General features: G+C 51.4%; 1 protein-coding gene and 1 long non-coding RNA gene across 3 annotated transcripts; one reads left to right on the forward strand and one right to left on the reverse strand.

The window, feature by feature from the left end:
* Nucleotides 1–10,020: 10,020 nt before the first annotated feature.
* Nucleotides 10,021–15,023, reverse strand: LOC121090903. Of its 2 annotated transcripts, none has more exons than XR_005828764.1 (2): nucleotides 14,535–15,023; nucleotides 10,021–13,366 (listed from the first exon to the last, which is right to left on the reverse strand). It is a non-coding gene; the product is annotated as an uncharacterized LOC121090903 (long non-coding RNA). The 2 variants fall into 2 exon arrangements; XR_005828763.1 differs by lacking the exon at nucleotides 14,535–15,023 and adding an exon at nucleotides 14,064–14,280.
* A 6,408-nt stretch (nucleotides 15,024–21,431) lies between these two features.
* On the forward strand, nucleotides 21,432–24,935 carry ZFP36L1 (ZFP36 ring finger protein like 1). The gene is made up of 2 exons (XM_040601861.1): nucleotides 21,432–21,663; nucleotides 22,405–24,935. Exons 1-2 carry the CDS (start codon nucleotides 21,607–21,609, stop codon nucleotides 23,353–23,355), a joined length of 1,008 nt encoding a protein of 335 aa, XP_040457795.1. The 5' UTR covers nucleotides 21,432–21,606; the 3' UTR covers nucleotides 23,356–24,935.
* Nucleotides 24,936–25,211: the final 276 nt, after the last annotated feature.

The following is a 25,211-nucleotide window of genomic DNA, read 5'->3' on the forward strand; positions in this document are numbered from 1 at the left end:
CACAATCTTCTTAGGGTGAGACAGTCACCAGGCACTTGCCCTGCTTCTCATTTGCAGCTGAAGTACATGTAAAGAGGGCAGGGGACGGGGGACACGGCTGTGGCCGCTTACAGCAGGGTGGGAGGGAGCTGCCCGCACTTCAAAGCTCCCGAGGCTGTCCGCAGGCAGGAAGGGCTGCTCTGACGCCGGGGCGTGAGGCCGAGCCTGCGACAAGGAAACGGCGAGGCCGATGGGATGTGAGAGCTGCGAGTGTGTCAAAGGCAGGACGGAAGTGTTGTAGGGGGCAGCCCTATTTTTAGCCACCTCTTGCAGAACTTTGCTGGTGCTTGCTGGAGTCAACGGCCGCTTCCCCTTTCCTTGATGTAAGCAGCACTGACTGGGTTTAGATCTGTTTTTATTTAGCCACTCACGTGATAGTGTTGACTGAAGGGTCCCTCCAGCTCCTTGGACTCAAAAACACCCGTGGTCAGAAAGTCCTAGTTAAGGAGAACAGAAAGAGTCTGACACTTCCCCGTCTCCATTTCAGGGCTGCGAGAGCTAGAAACCAAAGCTGAGGCTGCAGAGCGTGACGCTTAGTCACATCAACGGGGGATTTTGCAATACAGCGGGTGCGGAGCACCGGGCAGGCACTGTGCAAGCAAAACTGAAGTGCTTTGTGAGGACATTTGACTGGGGTTCTCCAGCTGCAAGGCCCGAGTATTGCCCTGCATCCCTTGCTTTCCTGCTCCACTTCAACCTGCTTGGCTGCTGGAGGTGTGTGGGGGGTAGAAGGGTTTAACACACCTCAAATTAGCATCGGGCATTATGGAGAGCAATAGGTTGCTGTGAATGTCCTCTGCCTCGTTCCTTTTAACATTTGTCAGTATTAAATGACTCCTACACCTGCTGCAGGGAAATGTATGGGGAAAGGCCATACTTAAGCCAGACTAGAGAGAAGATTAGGCAGCAAGACAGAGGAGCAGCCATGGGGAAGGAGGATGAGCTGAGATGTGACTTTTCTGTACAGGCTGTAATCACCAAGACAAGTTCCAGCCTGGTTCCAGTTGCTGGGAGTTTGTATCAGCTTGACTTGAAGTATTCAGTTGAGGGACAAGTTGGGAAGGAAAGTGTCCAGGCCTAGGTAGCCAGAGCTTGCTGCTGGTCTCAGCAGACCTGGTCCCCATGCTTGTTGCCAGAAAGGAATGATATTGCTGTAGGGATGGGAGAAAAGCACATTCAGAGCCAAAACAGATGCAGTTCTGGGGCACTTCCAGAGCAAACTCTTCCCAAGCTGGGAAGTAGTGAGGAGCAGCAATGGGAGGAGCCGCTGAGAATTGTGCTTGCTCTGTGGCTATAGAGCTTGATGTGACCAAGAAAGCAACACAAAGCCCTGTCCCATACTTGAGTCTCCCTGCTATAACTCTTTCAAACCCACATGTTTAATACCACCCCCAAAGCCCCTGCAAGTGTCTGCTTTATAGTTCGTGTTTCGTACTGCCCTTCAGCCACATTCATTACCTATATAGCCCATTCTTAGGCTGGATTGATTAAGGCAGGATATGCAATTCTTGAATGAGAGATGGTGGATGGAGAAGTGCTTTTTACTATAGCAATTGTATTTAGAAATGAGAAATCCTTTACAAGGTGGTGGTGTGGGGAGCAGGTTATTGCCAGTGCCATTGCTGTCCCAGAGAATGTGCTGGAAAGTTGCTTTGGCCTCTAGATGGCAGCCCTATTGCTCACACACCACAATGCTAAAAAATACAGAAAAGCTTTCCTTTCAAACACGGGGCATAAAGACAGGCCTCCCAATTTAGTAGTTCAGACCAAAACCTATGGGCAGTCAAGACAGCATTGGAAACAAACTAGATCTGGTTTTTTCTCTCCTCTTGTTCAAAAGGAGGACTATGGATTTGCTCCCTTCTGGGCTCCACACTTAACGGACCAGGAACTGCTCCCTGGGAACTGACCCTGACATTTCTGAAATTGCATGGAAATCAAAGCAGAGATGTGGTAGCTCCTTTAGGCTTCGCGCTCGCACCTATTTAGTGTGTGCTTTGCCTGATGCGCCAGCAGCGATCCTGGGGTGAGAGCCAGTGCCTCAGCACTCAGAAGGGTCAAAGGCTTTGCTGCTGTACTTGAACTTTTTGGGTACAGGGCTGTGAATTTCACAGAACTTAAAGCCCACTTTGCCAAAGCTATTTGTGCAGTTGATTGCTTCCGTTGTTTCAATAAAAAAATGCAGCTAGGCATTTAATGGCTCCAATCCATGGCCACTCTGTGATTCACTTTCCACTTTAAGGTTTGAATGCTGCTTTTCTTTTTTAAGCATGGGAACAAAAAGGGGGAGTTAATGTCACATTGATACATCTATCTTCATGCTCTCTCCATATTAAATGAGATAAACCAACCTTTTGAGGGAGAAGGGTCATAACTGTTTCCTTGTGTGAATGGAGATGCTGGCAGTGGGAATCATAGGAATCAATCAAAGCTGGCTGTTAGCAGAAAGTGTTAATAGACTGTCTTTCTAATTGATGTAAAAGTTACTTAGTTGACCCCATTTCTATATTTCCCGAGAACTCATAGTCATTACTTCTTCCATCCTTGCAACATCCTGAGAGCTAAGCACCATAGTCTAAGGGGGGACTGAGGCTGTCAGCCAGACCTTAAAGGTGTTTGCTGCCTAGAGATGGAAACTGGGGTTTACATGTCCAGCCTGTACTGAAACCAAAAGGCAGCAGAAGCAATGCCCTTTTGAAATCCAATTAGGTGCTCTGCCAGCATCTCTAAGTGCCTCAATACGTGTAATATTCCTCCTTAGATGACTTGTGGGAAGTGTGTGTCACAACCCTGCACGAACCAAGTGCACAAATAAGGCAGATGACATCCACAGGGTACAGAAATGTGACATTTTTTAATTGATATTTTGGGGAGGTGATCATCAGACAGGAAGAACATTCTGCTGTGCCAGTGCCTGGTACAAGTGACGAGCCTTGAAGTGGAGCAGGGCCAAGTCAGTTGTTCACTGGAAGGGTGCTCAAGCATTGGAACAGGCTGCCCAGGGAGGTGGTAGAATGGTAGAATCACCACCTCTGGAAGTGTTCAAAAAACATGTAGGTACTTGGCAGTCCCGGGTTAACAGACTTGGTGATCTTAAAGGTCTATTCCAACCTAAATGATTCTGTGATTCTCCACGGTCAGCAAAACTGGGGGACTCAGGAATGCACTTCTCACGTTATGGACAGTTGTCAGATCAAGGTCTTGTCAGAGGTAGGATATACTCTTCCCAGTGCCAGGAAGGAGAAGAAAGGATAATAAATGCATAAGAAAAAGGGGAAACAACTTTTAAAATAGATTTTTAGTTTGGATTTTTTTTCCCACTTTAATAAAGCAGAAGAAATTTATGGTCTGATTTGAGTCCTAGTAATGCTCATGGAAATCCCTTTAGTGAATACTGGACCATGTCCAAGAAAAGCAGGTTATCATTCCTTTAACTTCTATACATCCATAACTGTGCCCTTCTGCATGCAGTCTTGTTAGACCTTGCCAGTAGATTTAATGTGAACCTCAGCAGCAGTGGACCTGGACGAGACACTGGAATCACATGCCTCTTAACTCTGAGCCTGTCTTTCCAGAACAGTGGTGGTAAAGGAGGATGCCTTGACTACAGAGAAGGTAGCTGTAGCCTTGACTGGAGTATCCAGCTGAGAGGTATGTGACTTCTCTCTGTCTTGCACTGAATTTCTCTGCCAGATGGGTGATTTTAGCACACCAAAACCAGAACAGCTCAATAAAATGGTTTCTGCGTGAACAGCTCAATGAAAATATCTTCTTGGTTGTGGTCAAAAATGCAAATTAAAACCCTTTTGAGATAGACAGAAAATGGACCAGAAAATGGCCTGGTGTTGCCAGGACCGGAATAAAGCCAGGCACCTGGAAGCGATCTCTTCCCCAGCCTGGGAGACTGGTGATGAGAGGAAGCAGATTCCAGTCCTGGCTCTGCCAGAGTTTCTGGGTGCATTTTTAAATCTGCCATTACTAGATCTGTGCAGCTGCCACAAAAGAGGTCAATGAGAAAACTCAGCTCTTGTTTCATCACCCTAGGAACAGGGAACACTTCTGGGGAGTTTTGTCCTTGCTTCACTCTACATCTGTGCTGTCCTCAGTGAACACGCTTGAGTTTGCAAAGCCAAGAGGTTTGAGCCAACTGTACCTGTGCTGCTGGTAAGGACATAGTTTCTACATGGACCAGGCTCTTCTCCACTGTTTGGAGAGCAAGAGTCTTTACGGAAGAGGTGCTGCAAACACTCAGTGAATCTGGGCTTGAAACTAAGCCTGAAGCCTGTGTTATCCATATATAAATCTACCAGCACCTGGGAATTCACATCGAAGTTTATACCTAAAATATGTCTCCCCGTATTAAGAGTTTGGAAATATGATTTTGGGGTAACTCGCTAGCCTTCCTTTCTTTCCCTGTCCTGACTCTCTGACCAGCAACTACAACTGGGAACTCATAGGGTGTGTGGGCTCAGCCTAGACTGCATACATTTTTGGGATGTGGTTTTGGGTTTTGAGCCACAGAGTAGCTATGGCTGCTCCTGGTGAGGTGGGATTAGCCCTCACACATCCCACCAGCTGTCTGTCCTTCGGTGATGCTGGTGTGCTGTACAGGGTGCAGAGTGTGAGCATGAGGTATGTGAACACAGAGGTTCCTGTTGAGGCCCGAAGAAAGGAAGCTCGTGGCGTGCCCCCAGAAAAGGGAACAGGAGCTGCACCTTCCGTCATTTTGGGCTATGAACAAAACCACTTCTCATGTCCCAGGAAGCTGAAAGCTGCTGCAGATCCAACCTTATGTGAGAAGAAAACACACCCCGTGATTCTGCCTACATGCGGCTGCAGATTCCCTGCCGCAGCCTGAGCCAGTCCTCCCTGATGACGTGTGGCCCTTGGTTGGTGTGACACCTAGCTTCTGGGGAGCAGGGCTGTCCAGGCCACTGATGGAGCTGGGCTTCCTCAGCTTCCCTTTCTGCTGGGTGCCACCCCTGTGAAACAGCCTCTGGCCATCTGGAAATTCAGCATGGCCCTGTACCTTCCAAAATGAAGATTTTGTTAAACAGTTTTATATTTCTAATCATTGCACAGCTCTGTTGTAAGCTTCCCAATACCTGCCTCAAGCAGCTCATCTGAGCTATTCCTCCCATACTAATCTCTGTGATCTGTGGCATGCATACAGCACCGACGGGAACGGGAACGGGACCTCCCCTCTGCTGCACCGTATTTGCCAAAACAGGCATAGCTCAGGATAACCGGATTTGAAACAGCAGGCAGCAGCAATGACTGGCCTGGAGGGAAGGCAGGGAGTTGCCCATAGATATTTTTTAGGGGGGTGCCCAATTTGTGATATCTGATCTCTTTCCACACCCCTTTAGCTTCATGTACAAAAGCCTGAAGGATCATCCCTCACCTCCCTGGCTTGAGTGCTTGAGTTTAGATCTGTAAGATCTTCTTTTTAGCTGCAGCGTTTTGTCTGTGATGACCTATGTGTGTACATGACAAAGACCTCCAGAACCGCATCTGGTTCACACACTGGTGTTGTTGCCACTGATGCTACTTTGTGAGGATGGAAAAGGTGGTGGACGTTCATGCTATTTTTTCTCTGGAGCACACAGACCCAAAGACTGGCTCTGGCACAGCTGACGCTTCCCATGACTCGTACCCCACAGCTTATATACAGCAAACACGGCAGCCAGTCACCCAGCCAGGACCTCTGTCTTGTGGGGGTCAGGATGGGCTGAGGCAGGGCTGTAAGTATCCCTGCTGATGAGCTGAAGGCTTAGTCACCAAGGCTCTCCACAGAGCCATGTAAACACTACCCACATTTCCCTGCATCAGCCCTTGCCATTGGGCTCTGCCAGAGCCCTGTCCTTCTGCTCCCAGTGCCAGGGGTCACAAGCTGGGACCAGCAGCCGGGTGCCAAACGCGGGCTGTAGCTTTGTGCAGCTGGTCTGCTAGAGGTCGTCACACGCCTCCTTAAGCAAACAGGGATCCACGCCAGTTGATAAATCATTTACGAGGAGAAGCCAGAAGCAAAGAACTAGATTAACCAGGTCACTGGGTGTCCTGAGGGAATGACGTGTCAGTGGAGCTGAAACAGCAGATCCCACAGTTGCAATCTGTTGCCGCCTTCTGTCCTGACAGTAATTCATGGAAATCCCTGGAACTAGTCACTAGAGATGGAAAAACCCATTAGCTCATCCCAGTCAGCTCACTAGTTAAAGCAGTCACTCCCATTGTACATTTCCTGGCAAAGTTAAAAATGTCTCAGGAGAGGGGATTTCCACTAGTTTCTTCTCTAGGGGAAACTATTCCACCTATCAGGAAGGCTGCCTTGAGCAGTGCTATTTTTGCAAACCAGAAGTAACTCCAGATCCCAAGAGAGAAAAAAAATGATTCTGCTGCAGGAACTGTGGCACCGATGTTTTTCTGCCTGAACAGATACGTGAGATGCGGGGCACATCTCCAAATGGAAGCTCCACGTGTACACGTGTGTTTAGACACAGCCACCAAGGTGTGCTCGTGTGTGTATATACACCCATGTCTTCTCTCCTCCCCAAGGGTGGGATGACCTTGTGCCTTCAACACAACCAATGTGTTGTAGTGTGACCTCACGTCCAGTTTGCACTTGTGCAGCTTCACTGACATCAAGGCGAAGCATGTTGCTCTGGGGAGGGAAGACACGCATGGAAGATGGGAGGCATCAGCTGGTGGTGGTGGTCCAACACCCATTTCCCCTGTGAGTGGGGAGAAGCCACTTCTCCTTGTTGGGCCTCAGGTCTCCTTGGCCGCGTCAGGGGGAGAACGACAGCCCCCTCCCACTGCTGGGGGCTCTGAGGCTGAGCACATCAATGGCTGAAGGCACTCGGGGCCTGCACGAATAGGAAATATGATGCAACGCAGAGCTGTGTTGTCGCTGACGCCAGCAGAGGCTATGGAGGTTTTGGCAGCTAAGCTTTTCAGCACCTGGGAAGCACTTTGGGGCAGCGGGGAAATAAATTAGCTGTGTGATGGCATTGAAAGCCTTATCATTAGCTTCAGAGCTAATTCTGCATTTAGATGAATGGGTGTAGCACCACACGTTGCCGAGCTGGAACCTGTAGAGATAGCAAGGGTTGCTCCCTGTTCCCGTTTAGAAAGCTTTTGGCCAACGGAACTGTGACTTGCAGTCTTGGTAGCTTAGGTCTGGGAGCAGAGGTCTGTGGCTAGGGTAGGCACAGTGGCAATGCCAGCAGCAAACAAACCCTGTGCTACTCAGGGCTCTGATTACTAGTGCCACGGGGTGTTGGTTATATGCCTCTTACGAGAAGAAGGCGGGGTATTGCTTGGGCGCTTGCCCTGAATTTGTGACTCCTTCTCAACCAGTCATTTTATTTGTCTCTCACAGCTGGCACAGCCGCCTTCCCCATCGGGGACTCCTCAGATTTAGGCACTGTGATATGCACTGTTCTAAGGACTCGACTGTCATTTAGCAGCCAGCGATGCTGAGGCTGCCCTCCCGAGCACCCTGTGCACCCTTGTGTCACTGCAGGATGGCTGATGAAGCCTGGACTGAACGTGCTCAGCTTTGGCCTGGTCCTTCTTCTCTGCAGGCTTTTTACTTCGTTCTGTTTAGCACAAAACACACTGAAGCATGAACAAGGGCTATAAAAGAATGACATGAACTTTGGAAGAGGATCTAACCAAGGAGGCACAGGTCAAATTCTGGGCCTTGACCGGCTCCCTTTAGTTGCTGTCAGGTACCAGCCAGCTGACCTACGAAGCCCCTTGCCCCTTGCCCTGTGGAAGGATAAGAGCAGGTAAAGCCCAGTAATATTTTAACTATGAGATTAACTCTTTGCCAGTTCAACAACGGAGGGTTGTCTATTTCTGTGGATGAAAGGTGCTGACTCAAAGCTCTTCTGCACACCAGCCCACGGTCTGCCACCGCTGGTCACAGTGCTGGCCACCCTGCCTTCCTCCACGTCCTGAAAACTCCCATTTAACCCTCAGTAAGGAAAGGAAACTTCAACTCCAGAGGCAACTGCCTGGAGACATGGTGGTGCAACTCACTGCAACACAGGTCTCTGGCACAGTTTGGGACTTTGTCCCTAAAGGAGGGCCAGAGGAAGAAGAGCAAGCCATCTTCCTTCTACATGGTCAAGAATCTTCCACCTCTCCATCTCCCTACAGTCGTAAAGTCCTAGTGCACCCCAAAGCCACGCACCATGGTGGCAAGAGATGTAGGGAAGTCTTTGAACAGTCCAGGCACTGAAATGCATCCCCTTCCCAGTCTCAAGTACTTCTGAGATGCTCATCTCTCACACCTTGAAATTAGTGGGCATTTCGCTGTTGCTCTCAACACATGCAGTAACAGCCCCTGAGGGACAGGTCCAAAGCCCACAGAAATCAAGGAGGATCTTTCTGCAGACTTCATCGTGGCAACAGAAATAAGTTTTGCACATGGCAAGGCAAAAAGCAACACCAGCCTTCACTGGAATGATCTATTGCAAAGGTTATATTCAAAAGAAGAAAATACCAACTGTTTCATTTAAAAATGAAAGTTGAGATTGGTACAGGGAAAGCTAACCTCCCCTCTGATAGGGTGAGGCTGGTGGCAGCAGCATCCTGCGAGGCCAGAGCCGCAGCCAGCCAGACGAGCCTGCCTCAGAAAGTGGAACTGACTAATATCAGTCGTCTGTGATGAGTTGGATATGAGTGAAATCATGCTCCGTATAAACAGTGTGAAAAGCAAATGAAGATGATAAGGAGCGGGGTTTTTTTATTGCTGTTGTTTCTGATTCAGTTGTGGGAGAGGATAACAATGTCGGCGAAGATTTCAAATAGCTTTAAAGCAGAAGCAAACAGTGGCGACATGTGGCCCTGGATGTTCAGTCGTGATAAGACACTGAAGCCTCGGTTTCCCAAGTGCTTGTACTGAACCACCTTTAGGAGGCTTGGTTTCCAGTACGTGCTCAGCACTCAAAACCAACCAGCTTCACCAGAGAACTGGGGCCACAGAACTGTAGCTACTGCCCATGTGCTTTAAAAGCCATTTCCACTGGAGAGACAAACGTTTTCCTTCCACTGCCTCATGTAGCCATCTTTCCTTTCCTACCTCAGCCATTTGCACCGGACTGTATGGGGCAGAAGTGAACCCAGGCCCCACCAGAGAAGGTGGGGAGACCCTGCCCAGCATGCAGATTGTTTGCAGATCCTTGCAGCGTGGTGGGATCAGCCAACACCCTGGTACAGGGTGTGTGTGCGTGTGATGTGGTTAAGGAGCACACGGTCACGGATTTTCAACTGCCTACCTCTGTTCTGTGCGTGGCCTGTGTGTCAGTTTCAGGCATAATAACATCATGATATCATAATGATATATCGCACTCTGATGACACCATTGCATGGCGTAAGCCAGAGCAATCTGATCTCATTCTGCAAACGTGGAGATGAGCGTTCCTGCTTCACAGGACAAGTGGGTGGCAGGTAGATGGAGATGGCGCTACCTATATTGTCAGTCCTGGGTGGGAACGTGACCTGCTGGGTTAAATTAGGTGGCTGGGAGCTTAACACCTCAGCTCTAGATCTGCCTCAGCGGCTGTGGGTGAGTCACCAAACCAATCTGCATTCACTTCTTCCATCTGTGAAATGGTGACAATAATATTTCCTCACCTGATGGGGGGAGGGAAGGGAGCGTGTGTGTGTAAGAATGAATAAATGTTTACAAAGCACCTTGTAAGCAGTGCACAGGCCAGCTCTGGCTGTGCATAGGCGGAACCCGTGTTGTTCCCTCTGCTCCGGGTTGCACCATACGGTGAGCACGCTGTGGGGTGTAAACACTCCCCTCAGAGTCAACAGTTTCAAACGAGAGCAAATGAGATAATTCCTCAGGAGAGTTTGAGAGTGAAGACTTAATGTGTTACCAGCAGTTTCAATAAGTTCCATTCAAGGAAAAGCAAAGTAACTTTTAAACGAACAGAAAAGAATAAAGTAGAAAAACAAATGAACTGTGACCAATTTTTTTTTAATGGTAGCATGATCTCAGGTTTCACTTCCCAGATGGGAAACAGAACAGAGAAGTGAATCCCCTTGAAATAAAAGTGAAGTTAATAACGGGACGCCTTTAGCTGCTTGCCACATCCTGTGTATGCTGATCGCTCCGTTTACAGCTGGCAGGAGCCCTTCTAGACTCTTCTTTACCACATTAACTCTTTGCCGAGCCAAACTGTGTTGTATAAATAGTCGGGATAAAGCCTCCCTGCATCTCCCCTCCAGCACCAGGGTGCCCTGTGTGCTGCCCTGCGCTCGCGATCACCTCCCTTCCCGCACGCACTGGCGCCTGCGTGCACACCGCTGCTGCCCTGCCCTCGCACCGGCGCAGACCCACGCTCCCCACGCCTTGCATCAGCGAGCGCTCGCGCAGCCCTACTCGCCCTTGCGTAACACCCGCACCCCGGCCCAGCCCACGCCGGTTCTCCTGCAGTCTGGGGCGCTCACACGCAGCCACGTGATGGCCACTCAGTGTCTTGCTCACATGTTCACTAGCTCTTGTTCTTACACACGTACACATTTCCTTAAGCTAGCATGGACACACACACATATGCACAGTCTTCCTAGTCTAGTACGTGAACTCACTGATGCACACATGCACAGAAATACCTATTTTTTGATTTTTCTGGCACTAAAGAGATACGGAAAAGCATGCACTTCACAAATGCAAACTGGCCGTAACCATATACAGCCCAGCTATGAGGCAGAGCTATCCCCCTCCATAGCATCGTCATTGAAACAGCCCTTCTTCCTGGCACGAGCTTTCTGACCGAGGGTTCAGCTGCTTCAGGAAAGGTGGCTTAGATTGGCATATTCTTTCATCAGCACAGCTATTTTTATTGGCCTGATTTAGCCTGGACATTTAGGTTTTGGCGTGTTACTGGCTTTTGCTGCTGCTGCTTTTCATTCTGCTTATACTGTTGGAGGTGACCGTGGGACCCTCTCTTTGCCAGCAGACTTGCTCTTTTGAACTGTTTCACCAAAAGAGCCTTTGCCACCCACCACCCACACACCTGCTCCCCAATGGGTCTTCACCATTTCAGTGGCACTTACAAATTCTGGTTTGCATTTTGGAACAGCTGTATTTGAAACAGACACTATCATATCCTCCACAGCCTGAATCTGTGGGGCTCTGATCCATCAACAATACTAGAAGTGACAGACTGGTCATCTTTGAACCACGCATCTTGAACACATGTGAACTTGGGAGGAGCTGCACAACGCCAGCCAGCATCCCAGAACTGTACTCGTGCAAGTAGCAAAGCGGTACATGTGCATGTGCTGTTATTGCAGGGCAGTGCAAAGCCTCAGCTGGAAGGACACTTCAATGAAGAAATTTATTTCCAGGTAATTTCAGTCCTCTCTGCTGGGTGGCAGGGAGAATGGTCACAGCTGACACCAAGACACCAGTTACTGCAGAAATTACATTGTGTGGATACTTGTCCACTAAGAAGCGCCTGTACCGTTGGCTGAAGTCTCATTTCACACAGGACTTCAGGTAGCCCTTGAAGGGGAGAGTTTCTTGCTGTTAGGAATTACTGCTGGACCTATTAGCCAGCTGGACCAGCCACATGCAGGATTGCTGAAAAAGTGATCTGTTTTTCTCCCTGACCCCTCCCAAAGGTGGTCCCAAACTTCTGATTAAGCTCTAGGTACGTGCCAAGTAACACGTCCCTGCAGAGCTGGGGGCTGGGATCCTGGCCTTTCCCAAGCGGCACTCGAGAGCCAACATCCTCTCCTTTCCAGGAGAGCTAATCCCAAACATTTGAGAGTCATGTTCCAAAATACTGTCAGTCACCTAAAGAACATAATCTAAAAAATTAAACCCAATAATGTTGAATTCTGTATGTTTGCCTTTTGACTCTTCAGTCTTCGGCTCACGCTCCAGAGTTTCCATGTTTTTCTTTGCACTGGCTAGCAGGAAAAGCATGTTTTTCTTAACCGAAAAATGAGATTCTCTTATAACCACATGATCTGTGGAGCAGAGTCTTAAAGAAAAAAAGTAGGAACAAAGAGGAGCAGCAGCCTTCCTCTTCTCACAACTCCAGCAGCCAACAATCAATGTCTCACGTGTGTGCAACACCTCTTATCCTCTTACAGAAAGCCAAGGATTTGTAGGGAGGAGGCGCCCTGCTGTTGATCTCCCAGACCACCTGGGCTTGGCAATGTCAAGGAAACTGCTGTGGAGCAGGGCATCGTGGCATCCCATCCATGCTCATTACCTGTACTGTAAGGCAACTAAGACACCAGGCCCAATGTCTCTGCTCTCATGAGAAGTGTGATTAGCTCTTCTTTGATGCTGATTAGTCCAGGCTTTGCTTTTGTTTCTCAGTCAAAAGCCTACCTCTCCATGGACCCAGGGCCCAGTGCAGCACTGGCAGCTTGAGGTGGTGAGAAACCCTACCTGAAATAGATAACAGGCATCATCCAGCAAACTATTTCCCCTCCCTGCTCCCTCCACAGAGCCTGTGGTGAAGCTCCTGCCTCTCTGGGGCAGTCACCTGTAGACACGTGGCATTTCTCCGTCTCTCATTTCTCTGCAAAACTTTCTGTATGCAGGAAAATTCAGAAACTCAGAAGGCAGCCTTCTGCTCCCAGCTCATCTGCCTTCCTGCATGGAGGGGTTGGATGCCTTTGCAATGTGTCACCTCTGAGCCTCTGGTCCCCAAACTCCAGTCTTGGAATCCACGTGGTTCTTTACTGACTTCATAAAAATAAACAAAGTCCTGGTAGCATTTAGGTCATGCTAGTAAATTATTTACACACACACTTCCCTTCCATTTCTTACTGCACAGGTCTTGGTGTCACCACACCCTGCCAGGGACTGTGTTGTCCCCCACTGTGTGGTCCCTGCTCCATGACAGTCAGATGCTGATGCTGAACAGGCTTTCAGTGCACAGGCTGGGCTTCGCCAGCTGCTGCTCAGGGCCGGATGTTGCCCACAAGGCAGTTGCATCCAAGTCTCTGAAAAAGTGGGTCTTGGCAGTCCAGCCAGAGCAGGTACACTGCTACGGGTGGCTTGGTACGCAGAGCTGAGTTCAGGACAGATAAAAGCTTATCAACAGATGGCATCCAGCAGGGAACAGCACTGCGAGGCAGACGGGTGGCAAAGCACAAACTTTCCTTGCAACTATTTTTAAAAGCACCTTTACATCTTTCTTTTTGACTTGCACAGCACAAAGAAACCAAAGCATCAGCCAGTTGTTACTGAAGGTTCCTGTACTCCTCTACTTCCCTGGTGCAGGCCAGGGGGCTGGTGAGCACCAGCTGGGCCATCCTGTCCTCTGGCTTTTACCGCTTCCCTCTGAAATAACAGTGGAATAACGTGTGTAAAGAGACACATCCAGAAGATGGACCAGGAAGCTCAGAAGTGGAGGGGCCAGGGTGCCCCTGGGATGGAGGGCAGCTGACGGGGCGGGGGCAATTGCCTAAGCTAAGTGCCAGGTCCAGCACATATGGATCCAGGTCTTGGTCTAGCCGTAGTTTAGTTTCCCCATCTACCTGTGAAGTGCTTCAAAGGGTGCTGAGAGAGTCTGCAAAGGGTGGTGGGAGCACCAGCACCTTCTGCAGCCAGCGGGGAGGCTCCCACGCTGCCGGGGCGGGCTGCAGCGGGAATTTTACCGCTAACTCCCGGAGGAGCAGAGCGAGGCAAGCGCACAAAGCCTTCCCAATCCGAGTTCAAATGTATGAATTTACCATATCTAACGCCTCCCTGAAATCCAGACAGACTCGATTACATTCCCTCTCCGTAATGAATCAGTAATTATATTGAAGAACACTATTATTTGTCTGGCATGACCTACATAAACCCGACTTGGGGAGTGCATAGTTGGTGCAATGCCAGTGCTCTGTGCCCTGCGTATTATTGCCTTATAAACACAACCATTGTTTGAATTTCAGATCAAAACAAACCGAGCCACGTCACTTGTCAGTTATTAGATATCTTTTTCCCAAATGCTCACCCAGACCGTATTACAATAACAATAATTATTATTACATACTTCCTTATTATATGTTTGTGCCGAGGTAGCACATTTGCCTTTTTCCCACACGTTAGTAGCTTCTCCTGACTCTTATGATTCACTTCTGCTTGTTTCCCAATGTCCATAAGCTCTTTTTGTGTTCCCGGCTGCATTTCATCAAGACCTGCAGATTGGCCCAGGGACCCACGGTGCCGCATTGCACTAGTCCACGAAAGGTTGCAAATGGCATGGGGGCTTTGCTCCTCGAAGGAATATACAAACAGGAGAAAGACATGGACCCTGCCCCCAGGTGCTTTATAAATATTTAACTTGGCCTGATAATATGATAAGGACTGATTATGTGATTTGGACAGACTAAAACCCAGCCCTGCTTGGGAAGGGCTGGAAACGGACCCTCTGAGGGAAACTGGAGGGTGGGTGTGGGTGTGAAGCAGGGGCACAGTGACAATGCTTCCCACAGACACTGCTGCAGCTGGGGGTAGGACTTACCTTGCCTAACTTGGGACATCCAAAATTTAATTGTCAAATCCTCAGCAAGTTGCTGATCTGCCTTTACAGCACAGAAGAGAAGCGGGTGCTTGGCTGCTGAGTGAGTCAGCCCTTCTCAAGATAAATGTTCAAGATAGGTGAGATGAATCACATGCTAGAGGTGCCTATTTGTCTCCATTGACTATGCAGGAAGCCTGTCCAGCTAATTAGGTTTAGACACCTAACTTTTAGGCACCTAAAATCAGGTGAGAGGAATCCCATCCTCATCGATATTCTTCACTACCAACCTGATAAATGAGGCAGTGGGAGAGACACCCTGGAAATGTCCTCCCAGAACTGGACCTGACCAAATCCCTCTGTCTTCTGTGCCTGGGAATCTGCAAAGCCTCGCCTCTGCGTCCTCCCCACACAGCTCCTACGGGCATGGGGTGCTCCAGCCATGCCCAGCTGGCAGAGATGAAAGCATGTTCCCCGCTGTGGTCTGAATGAGGCAACGGTCTTGTGGGAAAAGACAGAATAGTGGAACTGAAGCCTGTATCATAATGTATTCAGAGCAGGCAGGGGGAGGGGAAAAAAAGAAAAAAAGAAAGAAAAGGAGACTTGACCTTGGCTTCCTGCCTGGTACTAAAAGTGTGTTTTGATGGAACGGGATAGGTGGGAAAGCAAGCTGCCTCCCTGATGCAAGTATCTCATGGAACTGTAAGAAGCATGGAGCGCAACCCGTGTGTTTGGAAATCAGGTTATGACAAGTCCCACTGTGAAGGGCTGAAGTGGCATTTTTCATAGGGTTACAGCTGGGCCTGTTGGAGGTGAGCTGCCACCAGCACTGCATGTCAGAAAAATGACACAATCCAAGAGGCTCCCGAGTAGGTTTAAATTTTCTCCTTTAAAAAAAGAAAGGTGAAAGTATTTAGTCCCAGCACATTCTTTTGGAGGGAAAAATCATTGAAACATTCCACTGGTTGACGTCTGCTGAATAAATCAGCAGCCAGGGCTGCTCCAGCTGGAAACGAGCAGAGGCCAACAGAAATCGCTGTGCTGTGTTATCGCCCTGCTGTGTATGGGCTTGGGAGCGTGGAAGCAGGATTTGAAAAAAATGCGGAATTGGTGCTGGTTTCTGAGATCTGTGCCTTTCCATGTCCCTGATCACTTTTGTTTCGTGAACTAACCACCCTATCGATACAAGGGCAATTGCTGTTTTGATGTGCAGCAGGTGTCACTTGCTGCTTTTTCTGGAAACTGCCAACAGCCTCTTTAAAGCTTCTGGCACTTGCCTTACCCTGAACGACGATTTGTTTAGATAAAAGATATTTGACTTCTCTTTGCCTTGGCAGGCATAGGGCCCTGTGTAGACTAGGCCCGGTTAAAGGTACCTAACAGAAGCTGTGCCTTTGCTGTACACCATAGCAGCTCCTGAGTTTGGGACCAACAGTGATGCTAGGGACCCTGGGACTGCCAAGTGCGAGGGTGCTGGCAGCCAGCTGTGCAGGCTGTCCCATATGGGGGTGCTTCCCACAGACAGGGGGATGGGGAACTGCTCCAGGGACCTGCAGTGGGATGGCATACTGCTTCTCAGCTCTCCTCCACCAGTGGTGTGAAACATCTCTTGTTCCATCCCTCACCTTGCTGTACCCAGGCTGGGGCACTTTCTCAGTTCCCGTTACCATGCCAGCAGGATGGAAAACCCTTCTCCAGCTTCATGCAGTTGCAGTGCACTCAAGGAGGAAAGACAGATGAGATTTGCTCCTTGCCCTAAAGGGTCTGCAACTTCACTAAGAAGTGTTGACAAACCCCAACAAGAACAGGGAGATTTCCCTGCAGGAGGTGGCGGGTTCCAGCAAGTGGGCAGCAGGGAGGTCTGTGGTACTGCAGGAGGGTGCTGCTGGGCTTTCCAGCCCTGTGCACCACATACGGACTGGGCGTGTAGATGCTGGGCAGGCTGGTGGGTGCCCTGCCAGGGAGCCAGGGTGCAGTGACGACAGCCCGGCACCCAGGCCAGGAGCAGAGGTTCCTCTTGAGGCACCTTCGCTTTCCACAACCATGTAGCAGCCAGTCCTGGTGATGCTCTTTTCCTCCAGCCCCTCAAACCTATTATTTTTCCACACTGGTTTGTGCCTCAGCCCAGCACAGGCTGCATGTGGGTGCAGCTGGACAGAGCCCAGGATGTGGCTGGCCCGGCCACCTGAGCAATCATGGCAAACAGCTAAACGCTAACACAGGCTTGCTGTCCTGCTATGTGGAAATGTATTAATTGCATTAGTATTTCCACTGGAAATTATAACCTAGATCCATTAAGTTCAGCCAAATTCCCTACCCTGCGTCTGCTAAAAGGGCACCCACCTCTGCTTTTTCCACTGCAGCATCTTGTCAGTGCCACCATTTGTGCTGCTAAACTTGTGGCAGGCTAGTCACATTCATGTGACACTTGCAGAAGAGGCCACACACTACCTCCACCTCCTGCCTCCCCCTCCCCTCACGTCCCCCAGAGGTAGCTCAGCGTCTGAGCTGCCGAGAAACAGAAAACCCTCTTTATGAACAACCAAGTCAGATCCCAAACCCTATGACTAATTAGTAAAGATGTCCCATAATTTAGATCGCCTTGGATGGTCTTTAGGTTGTTCACAGGTGTAAAGTCAGGAGGATTAAGGGCTTATAATACTCGTCTGGCACTGTTGTGACCAATTCCAGCAAAAATAATGGAGCTAGCTTCTTGGGTTTCCTGCCACCACAAAGTACACACATGCACACGCTCTCTATTTTATGAATGTTTACATACCCGAGCTGCCAGGAATCTCACTCCCATTGCTTCCCACCACCTTAACACACTTTCCTGTATCTCTGTGAATTTGTTTCCTCACCGAGCAGCTGGTAGTATCCCTCTCTATTGGGAGCAGGCGGAGGCCAGGCTCCCCCGGGTGCCAGAAAAGCCTGGCAGAGGGCGCACCTACAAGCTGTGGTTTCCATCCCGAGCCATTCACACCTCCCAGTGGCTACCCAGAGATGTTCCATGGAAGAAGCGCAAGGCCAAAATAAAAGGAAGGATTAAAAAGTTAGGGACAGACGGGGAACGGCCATGCTGACATCTGCCTACTCCCCCCGAAAGGCCACAGCATCTGAGGAGGCGCCTGCAACAGAGGGAACAGCTACACCTGCTTGTGGAGACCAGCAGAAAGGCACTTCCACACCTCCACCTCCAGGGACACAGCCAACAAAAATAGCACCGGACCCAAAAGATATGAATAGAACAGCGACTGCAAAAAGCTTCGACTCATCTTACACCCCCTGCAGAAATAAAGGCAGGAGGTTTGTTCTTCCTTCGTCCCCAGCCTCCGTACATCGGAGCACCACTGCGGAAAAGACATGTCTGTTTACATGACGATTCCCATGGGAGCGGGGGAGCGAAATGCCTAACTCATCCAAAACTCTCAGGGGAAAACCTTGCTCGTGTGAAAGCACTTCCCTTTCCTACCTTGAAACTTTGGGAACTGAGTGGTAGGAGGGGGAACAAACCAAACCACCACCCCCCACCACCACCTTGTTTTCAGCAGTTCAGGCTTTTTTGCACTGTGTTCTCACTCAGTAACTGACTGACGCGAGCAGACCTGCAGGCTTCCTATTGCCAAACGGCTCCAGGTGAAGGATAAGTGGAGGTGTCTCAAGATAGCAATCTTCTTCTGTTGCTATGGGAGCTGTAACATCACCAAATATATCTGTGGCAAAGCTGGCACTTGGATTCAGTTCATACTCAAAGTAACCTCTTATTACCCTGACGGGGAGTTAAACTGGGCAAGGAGTGCAGCTACCCCGTGAGACTGTTCTCCAGCCTTCAGCAGAGGCCACTGTGTGAAACTGTGCCCAGCAGCTCGGGGACGAGATGGTGCTGATTGGTACTTCCCAGTGCTGACCTCCTCCTGCCTGGCCTGAACAAGCTGACGCCACACAGCAAATCCCAAGTTTGCGGGTGCACCTCTGAGCCCAACAGGATTAGACAGAGTATCAAGTGTAAAAGTAGACCCTAACTATGCAAAAATAACCAGGCTGAGTCACAACAAAGGTCTTTGTGGCCTCCCTCTTACCTTCAAGAGCAGCCGATGCTTAACGGGAAAAACAGGGGAATGAGAGTGATACTTCTGCTGCGCATTGTCCAGCAATGTGCCATGGAGGTCTGCCTTTGCCTTTAGTAAACCTCCAGGGACTTTTCCTCCATAAATTTGTCAAATTGCTTTTTTGACCCTGTTTATACTTTTGACCTCCACAACATCATGTGCCAACAAGCCCACAGTTTTATATGCACACACGACTGGAAAAAGTACTCCTTTAAACCTCCTGCCTTTATCATTTCATCCGCTGCCCCTGCTTCTTCCCGGTTTTCTGGCCATTCTGGCCTGTTTCAGCTCTCGCTCAGGAAAGCAGATCTTAATTCCTCCATTAAATGTGTGCACAGGTCTGACAAAAAATCTTATTCCTCTGCATTTTGCAATATGTTTGGCATCTGCCTGCACCAGAACCACAGAACGAGAATGCTCCAGAAGCTGCTTGGGCACTGAGGATGGATTTGGGAACGGCTCGGGAAGTCGTGGACATTTATTGCTGCTTCCTGGGCCCAGCTGTAGTATCCCAACTGGAATGTGCTGGGCCTGGACAGATTGACCCCCACAAGGCAGCTAGTGAGCATGGCACTGCATTCATTTGCTTTTTCAGTAATCTTCTTTAATAACTGACTTTCATTTATTCATTTACCTATCTTTATTCATTTGCATCTATCAAAGTTCTGGCACGGCTCTGGCAGGAGGTGCAAGGCTCCCATTTTTTCATTCCTCCGCTCGGTGTGAATTCATGCCCACACAAATTCCCACTCTGGCCCGGAGGGCTCTGACTTTCAGCCACGAGGTGGGGTGAGCAGCTAAATTCCTGATGTGAGCATGTGCGCAGCCAATGCAAAGCAGACCACCATGGAGCCGGGCTGCGCCAAGCGAAATCACTGGTGAAAAAATTCCTTCTTGGCTTCAGCTTTTGCCGCTCGATCCGGGGAAATGTGCAACCTTAAACCCCCGGTTTCCAAAACAAATGCGACACGGGGCGAGGAAGGCAGAAGCGGCGGGGGTGGGCAGCTGCGCTGGCAGCGGGGCAGCCGGCCCCGGGAGCAGGGGGGCCCCGGGAGCCGCGGGAGCCCCGGGAGCTGCGGGAGCCCCGCTCCCCCGCACGGCGCCCCCGCTCCCCCCGCACCGCAGCCGGCCAGCGGGGGGAACCCGGCCGAACTGCGGGCTGGGAGCGACTCAGGAGCGAAATGGTTATCTCGGCTGGCTTTCTCGGTAACTCTTGGAAAGTCCCCGAAATGACGTTTCTAACCTAACAATTAAAATGGGTTTAATTATAGAGTGGCTCAGAGCCCTGGGAACAAGCACCATCTACAGAATGAGTAAACAACTGCAGAAAATAATAGGCTGGTCTCTGCCCTGGTTACTCCTCACTTCTGGCCAAGGCAAGGATAAAGAAAGAAAAAAAACTAGAAAGAGAAGGAAATTCGAGGAACCTGATTGCTCTCCTTAAGTAAATAATATTTGAAAAAAAATCTGGAATAGACGGAGCCTGTGGGCGTTTCTCTCGGTTGGTTATTTTGGCCGTTCTTGAAGACCGAAGGAGGGGAACTGATCCGCCGCCAGCGCCAAGTCCAGATCCCGCGACTCGAGCAAGCAGCAGCGGCGCGGCGGTGTGACGGTGCCGGGGTGCCGGTGCGATGGCCGCCGGCGGGGCCGGGGTCCTGCTCTCCCCGCCGGCCCGGGCGCAGCCCAGGGACCCCCGACCCCCCCGCCAGGGGCCGCCGCCCGGCCTGAGGTGAAACCCCCTGCAGTTACAGTCGGGGCCAGCCATGCCTCGGCGGGGGGTAAGAGTTGAGGGGCAGCAGGTTTCACGCTGAGGCCCCGAAGCACTTTGCTTTTCCTTCTTTTTTTTTTTTTAAACACGAAACTGCCGCCACTCCCCCTCCTCCTCCCCCCCCCCTCCGCCATATCGATATCAGTATGAATCATAGTTTGCCAACTAAAATCTGGAGCAGATTACTTGCTCAGAGTTTGTTTTTTTTTTGGTTGTTGGTTTTTTGGTTTTGTTGGGGTTTTTTGTTCAGTTTTACAATTTCAAGTTCTGGAGACTGGAAGAGGACTATACGGGGAGAAAAGGCCGCATTTATCAAGCACCCTTTTAAAGCGCAAACCCCTATTTTAACAATGTAAATTACTGCGGATGCGAGCTATTTCCCCTTGCTGAGCGTGCCAGGTTTCAACAAAAATTAGAAAAAAAGCCCGGCTCCGGGGCAGCGGTGCGAAGCAACGCCGCGACAGCCAGCTTGCAAAAACGCGAGGACGAGCTGCCGCGCCGAAAATGCATCCGAGCGATCGCACCCGAGGCGGGCGGGGAGAGGCCGCGGCCGGGCTGCAACCCCGGCACGGCCAGCCCGCCCCGGCACGGCCGGCCCGCCGCCCGCGGGGCTGGATTTCCCGGGGGTGCAGCGCTGCCGCCGGGCCGCGGCGCGGGTAGGCGCGAGCGCGGCTCCGGTCCGGCCCCGCCGCCGCCCGCGCGCGCCACCCCCCGCCTCGCACACAGGCGCGCGCGCGGCGGCCCGCACCACTGCCTGCTCCCGCGCGGGACGGGCAGCCCGCCCCCACGCCGCCCGCCGCTTTTTTTTTTTTTTTTTTTTTTTTTCCGCTTTCCTGTTTTCCCCCCTTTCTTTCTTTTCTCTCCCCCCCCCCCCCTCTTCCTCCCGAAAGTTTTTCTGGGCCTGCCCGCCCGGGTGATTCAGTCGCGGTGTCAATCACCCTGCCCTCCTCCTCCTCCTCCCCTTCCTCCCGCCGCCGGCTCCTCCTCCCGGGGGCAAGTCCGAAACTTTATAAGTTGAGCTTTCCGCGAGCCCGCTGGAAGCGGCGAGCGGGCGCGGCGGCCGGGAGGGCTGGTGGCGGCATCAGCAGCGGCGGGGGGCGGCTGCGCGCCGGGGCGCTGGAGGCTGTGCCGTACCCACGCCGCGACTCCTCGTGTCTCTGTGCCGCTGCCCCACCCGCTTCCCCCCTCGGCGCCGAAGATGTCCACAGCCCTGGTGTCGCCCACCATCTTCGACCTGAGCGAAGTTTTATGCAAGGTAAGCGCGCCGTCGGGGCCGCGCCGCCGGCTTCGGGGGCCGTGTCGGGGATCCCCGCCCCCCCCACGGCGTTCTGGTCCGGAGCTGGTTTAGCGCCGCAGGGCGGGGACCGAGCGCGGCTGCGCCGTCCCGGGGCGCGGGGCCCCCGCCGGCGCTTCCCGCCGCCCCGCTCTCCCGGCGGGCCGAGCCCGGGCGCCGGCTGGGGGGGGGCCGGGCCCTGCCCCTGCCCCCGGGGCCGCCGCGCCGTAACACGCCTGGGCGCGGCGCGGCGGGCGGCGGTGCTGCCGAGGGGCCGGGCGGGCCGGCGGGCGGGTTCCCTCCCCGCGGGGCTCGGCCGCCCCTCGCTCGGCCCCGCTGGAGGGGGCGGCGGGGGCTAGGCGGGAGCCGCGGAGGGGAGCGGCGGGGCCGGCGCCCGCCCTTCCCGCTCGCCGCCGTTCCCCGGGGAGCTTTCCCGGAACGGAGCTCCGGCCTCGGAGCCTTTTCGGACGCGGCCAGCGGCTCCCCCGCGGTTGGCTCCGTTCTTTACTTGCGTGCGCGGGGGCGGGCGGGGTGGGCCGGCCCGGGGCCCTCGGGTGAAGCGGCTGAAGGGGCTGAAGCAGGTGTTGCTGCCGGGGGAGCCCGTCGGGGCAGGGCGGCCGCCGCCGCTCCCCGCGCCGTGCTGTGCCGCGGGAGGCTCCCGGGGCTGCATGGGGACGCCGGCGGAGGCGGTGGCAGTGACCGGCCCTTGCTTTCTTCCCGCAGAGCAATAAGATGTTGAATTACAGTCCGTCGGGTGTCGGTGGGTGCCTGCTGGACAGGAAGGCGGTGGGTACCCCGGCCGGCGGGGGTTTCCCTAGGAGGCACTCTGTCACCCTGCCCAACTCCAAGTTCCACCAGAACCAGCTCCTCAGCAGCCTGAAAGGGGAGCCGGCTCCCATGCTGGGCCCCCGGGAAAGCCGCTTCCGGGACCGCTCCTTCTCCGAGGGCGGCGAGCGCCTGCTGCAGCAGAAGCAGCCCGGGGGACAGGTCAACTCCAGCCGCTACAAGACAGAGCTGTGCCGCCCCTTCGAGGAGAATGGCGCCTGCAAGTACGGCGACAAGTGCCAGTTCGCCCACGGCATCCATGAGCTGCGGAGCCTCACTCGCCATCCCAAGTACAAGACCGAGCTCTGCCGCACTTTCCACACCATCGGCTTCTGCCCCTACGGCCCGCGCTGCCACTTCATCCACAACGCGGAGGAGCGCCGTGCCGTGGCGGGGGGCCGGGAGCCCGCCGTCACCGACAGACCCCGCCTGCAGCACAGCTTCAGCTTCGCCGGCTTCCCCAGCACTGCTGCCAGCGGGCTGCTGGACAGCCCCACTTCCATCACCCCGCCGCCCATGCTGAGCGCTGATGACCTGCTGGGCTCCCCCACCTTGCCTGACTGCGCCAGCAACCCCTTCACCTTCTCCAGCCAGGAGCTGGTCAGTCTCTTTGCCCCCAGCATGGGGGTGCAGGTGCCCAGCGGGGGCTCCCCCACCACCTTTTTGTTCAGGCCCATGTCTGAGTCTCCCAACATGTTTGACTCGCCGCCCAGTCCTCAGGACTCCCTCTCTGACCAGGAGGGCTATCTGAGCAGCTCCAGCAGCAGCCACAGCGGCTCAGATTCCCCTATCCTGGACACCTCAAGACGTCTTCCCATCTTCAGCAGACTCTCCATCTCCGATGACTAATCTGGGGTTTTCCTCTTGCTCCCCCCCACCTCTTATTACAATGTTAAGCTGAACTCCCCCTGCCCTGTCCCCAGTAGTCCAAGCTGGATGTTAACCTGTCCACCTGCCTGCTGTAGACCCACTGGCTTAAACCTTAAGTGCCAAATTACAATGAAAAGCAATAACGTTTACAAAATTAGTGCCTTTAACACTTTCACTGTGACTGTATTACCTCTCCAGCTGCAGAGGGCACCAGCAGCTCTGCACTTCCAGATGTGCAGGAAATGTCCGGACCCAGCTCCCTCCACTGGCCACGTACTGCATCGCCCTCTCCCACTGGCCAGTTTCCGCTAGGCTGCAGGCATGTGGGGAAGCGTTAACATCCAGTCCTCTTTCTCCCCTCCCCTTAAAGACTAATCTTGCCTGGATCCACTCAGGTCTGTGGGAAGAAAAGCTGAGAACGGACAAAGATTGTAACATGAGTGGGATTTCGACTGGGAGGAAGAAAACAAGACAAAACCGAGATGGACTATGAGAGACTAGATTTTGGTGCTAAAAGTTCCCCGTATATTCATGTGACATCTTAAATAAAGAAACAGAGGGGGTGGGGCCAACAGAAGTCATTCCACACACACACACACAAGTTCGTGTAAACAAAGTTCCAGTAGACATAGCTTTAATGGTTTTGCTCTAGAGTACTTTAGACCTATCTTAGAGCACTCACGCCAAGCTTTTTATTATTTTTTTCTGGGTTTTTAATTTTGTATAACTTTTCAGAAATTGGAGAGCAAATTTTGCTTGTCACTGCACAACAATATAAAAAAGCTTATTTAACTTATCAAAACGTATTTATTGCCGAAACCTATGCTTTTTTGTTAATTTTGTTCATATTTATCGGGATGATGAATCCATAGAATATATTCTTTTATGTTTAAATTATGATCTTCCATATTAATCTTAAGATTGTGAAGTGTCTTTTTCCTTTTTTTTTCCCCACAGTTTAATATATTATACTACAATGACATTTTTTGTAACTTTACACTTTTTTGGTTATTTTATTTTAAAAAATGAAAAATTAATTTAAAAAATGCAAAAACTGTGTTTGGATTATTTATTTTAGAATTTCCCCCCCCCCCTTTTTTTTATGTTGGACTGCAAATTGAGTTAATGTGCTTCTTTGCCTTTCCTCTTCTCCTCCTCTTCCCCTCCCCTGGGTCTTGTCTACCTGGGCTTTAGAATGTACATACCTGAGCTCTGTTGCGAGACAGCGTGGAAGGAAGACTTTTTTTTTTTTCTTTTTTTTTTTCTTTTTTTTGGTATAGATTCTTCAAGGAGAAGCCTTGGGCTCAAAGTGCCTATCTGAAGACATTCCAAATACAGTTTGTCTTTGTGTTTCTGTATTCCAAGTTTGGAGTTTTCCTTGCCAAGGTTAACGGGACTGGCACAAAGAGAATAATGAATGTAATTATTCCCCCCCCCCCCCAGTTACTGTTCACTACATTGCTTTTTCTTCCTCTTTGTGTGAGTTTATTTAAAAGAGAATCTCTTTTGTAATGACTGTTTGCAGTTTAAATCAATAAACCCCGAGTTTTTTCAAGAAACTGACAGTGGAGCTGGTTTTACTTGCAAAAATTGAGGGGCTGGTTTTAGATGACCACTCAAATGCAGATACTTCCCTTCTCTTGACCTTTGAGGTGCCCATCTTGTGCTCAAGCATCCCTCTGTCATTCCTCACTGATCCAGGGGTCAGCCCTGCAAGCACATGGGTGTGCAGATCAAGGGCAGCAAATACCTGATGTGACCTACCCTGGTGGTCTTTTAACCCTTTCTTGTTTCTTACAGAGTCCTCCCATCTTGAGTTGCTTGGTCTGTTCCTG

Source organism: Falco naumanni, chromosome 7 (genome assembly GCF_017639655.2).
Source record: "Falco naumanni isolate bFalNau1 chromosome 7, bFalNau1.pat, whole genome shotgun sequence".
NCBI lineage: Eukaryota > Metazoa > Chordata > Aves > Falconiformes > Falconidae > Falco > Falco naumanni.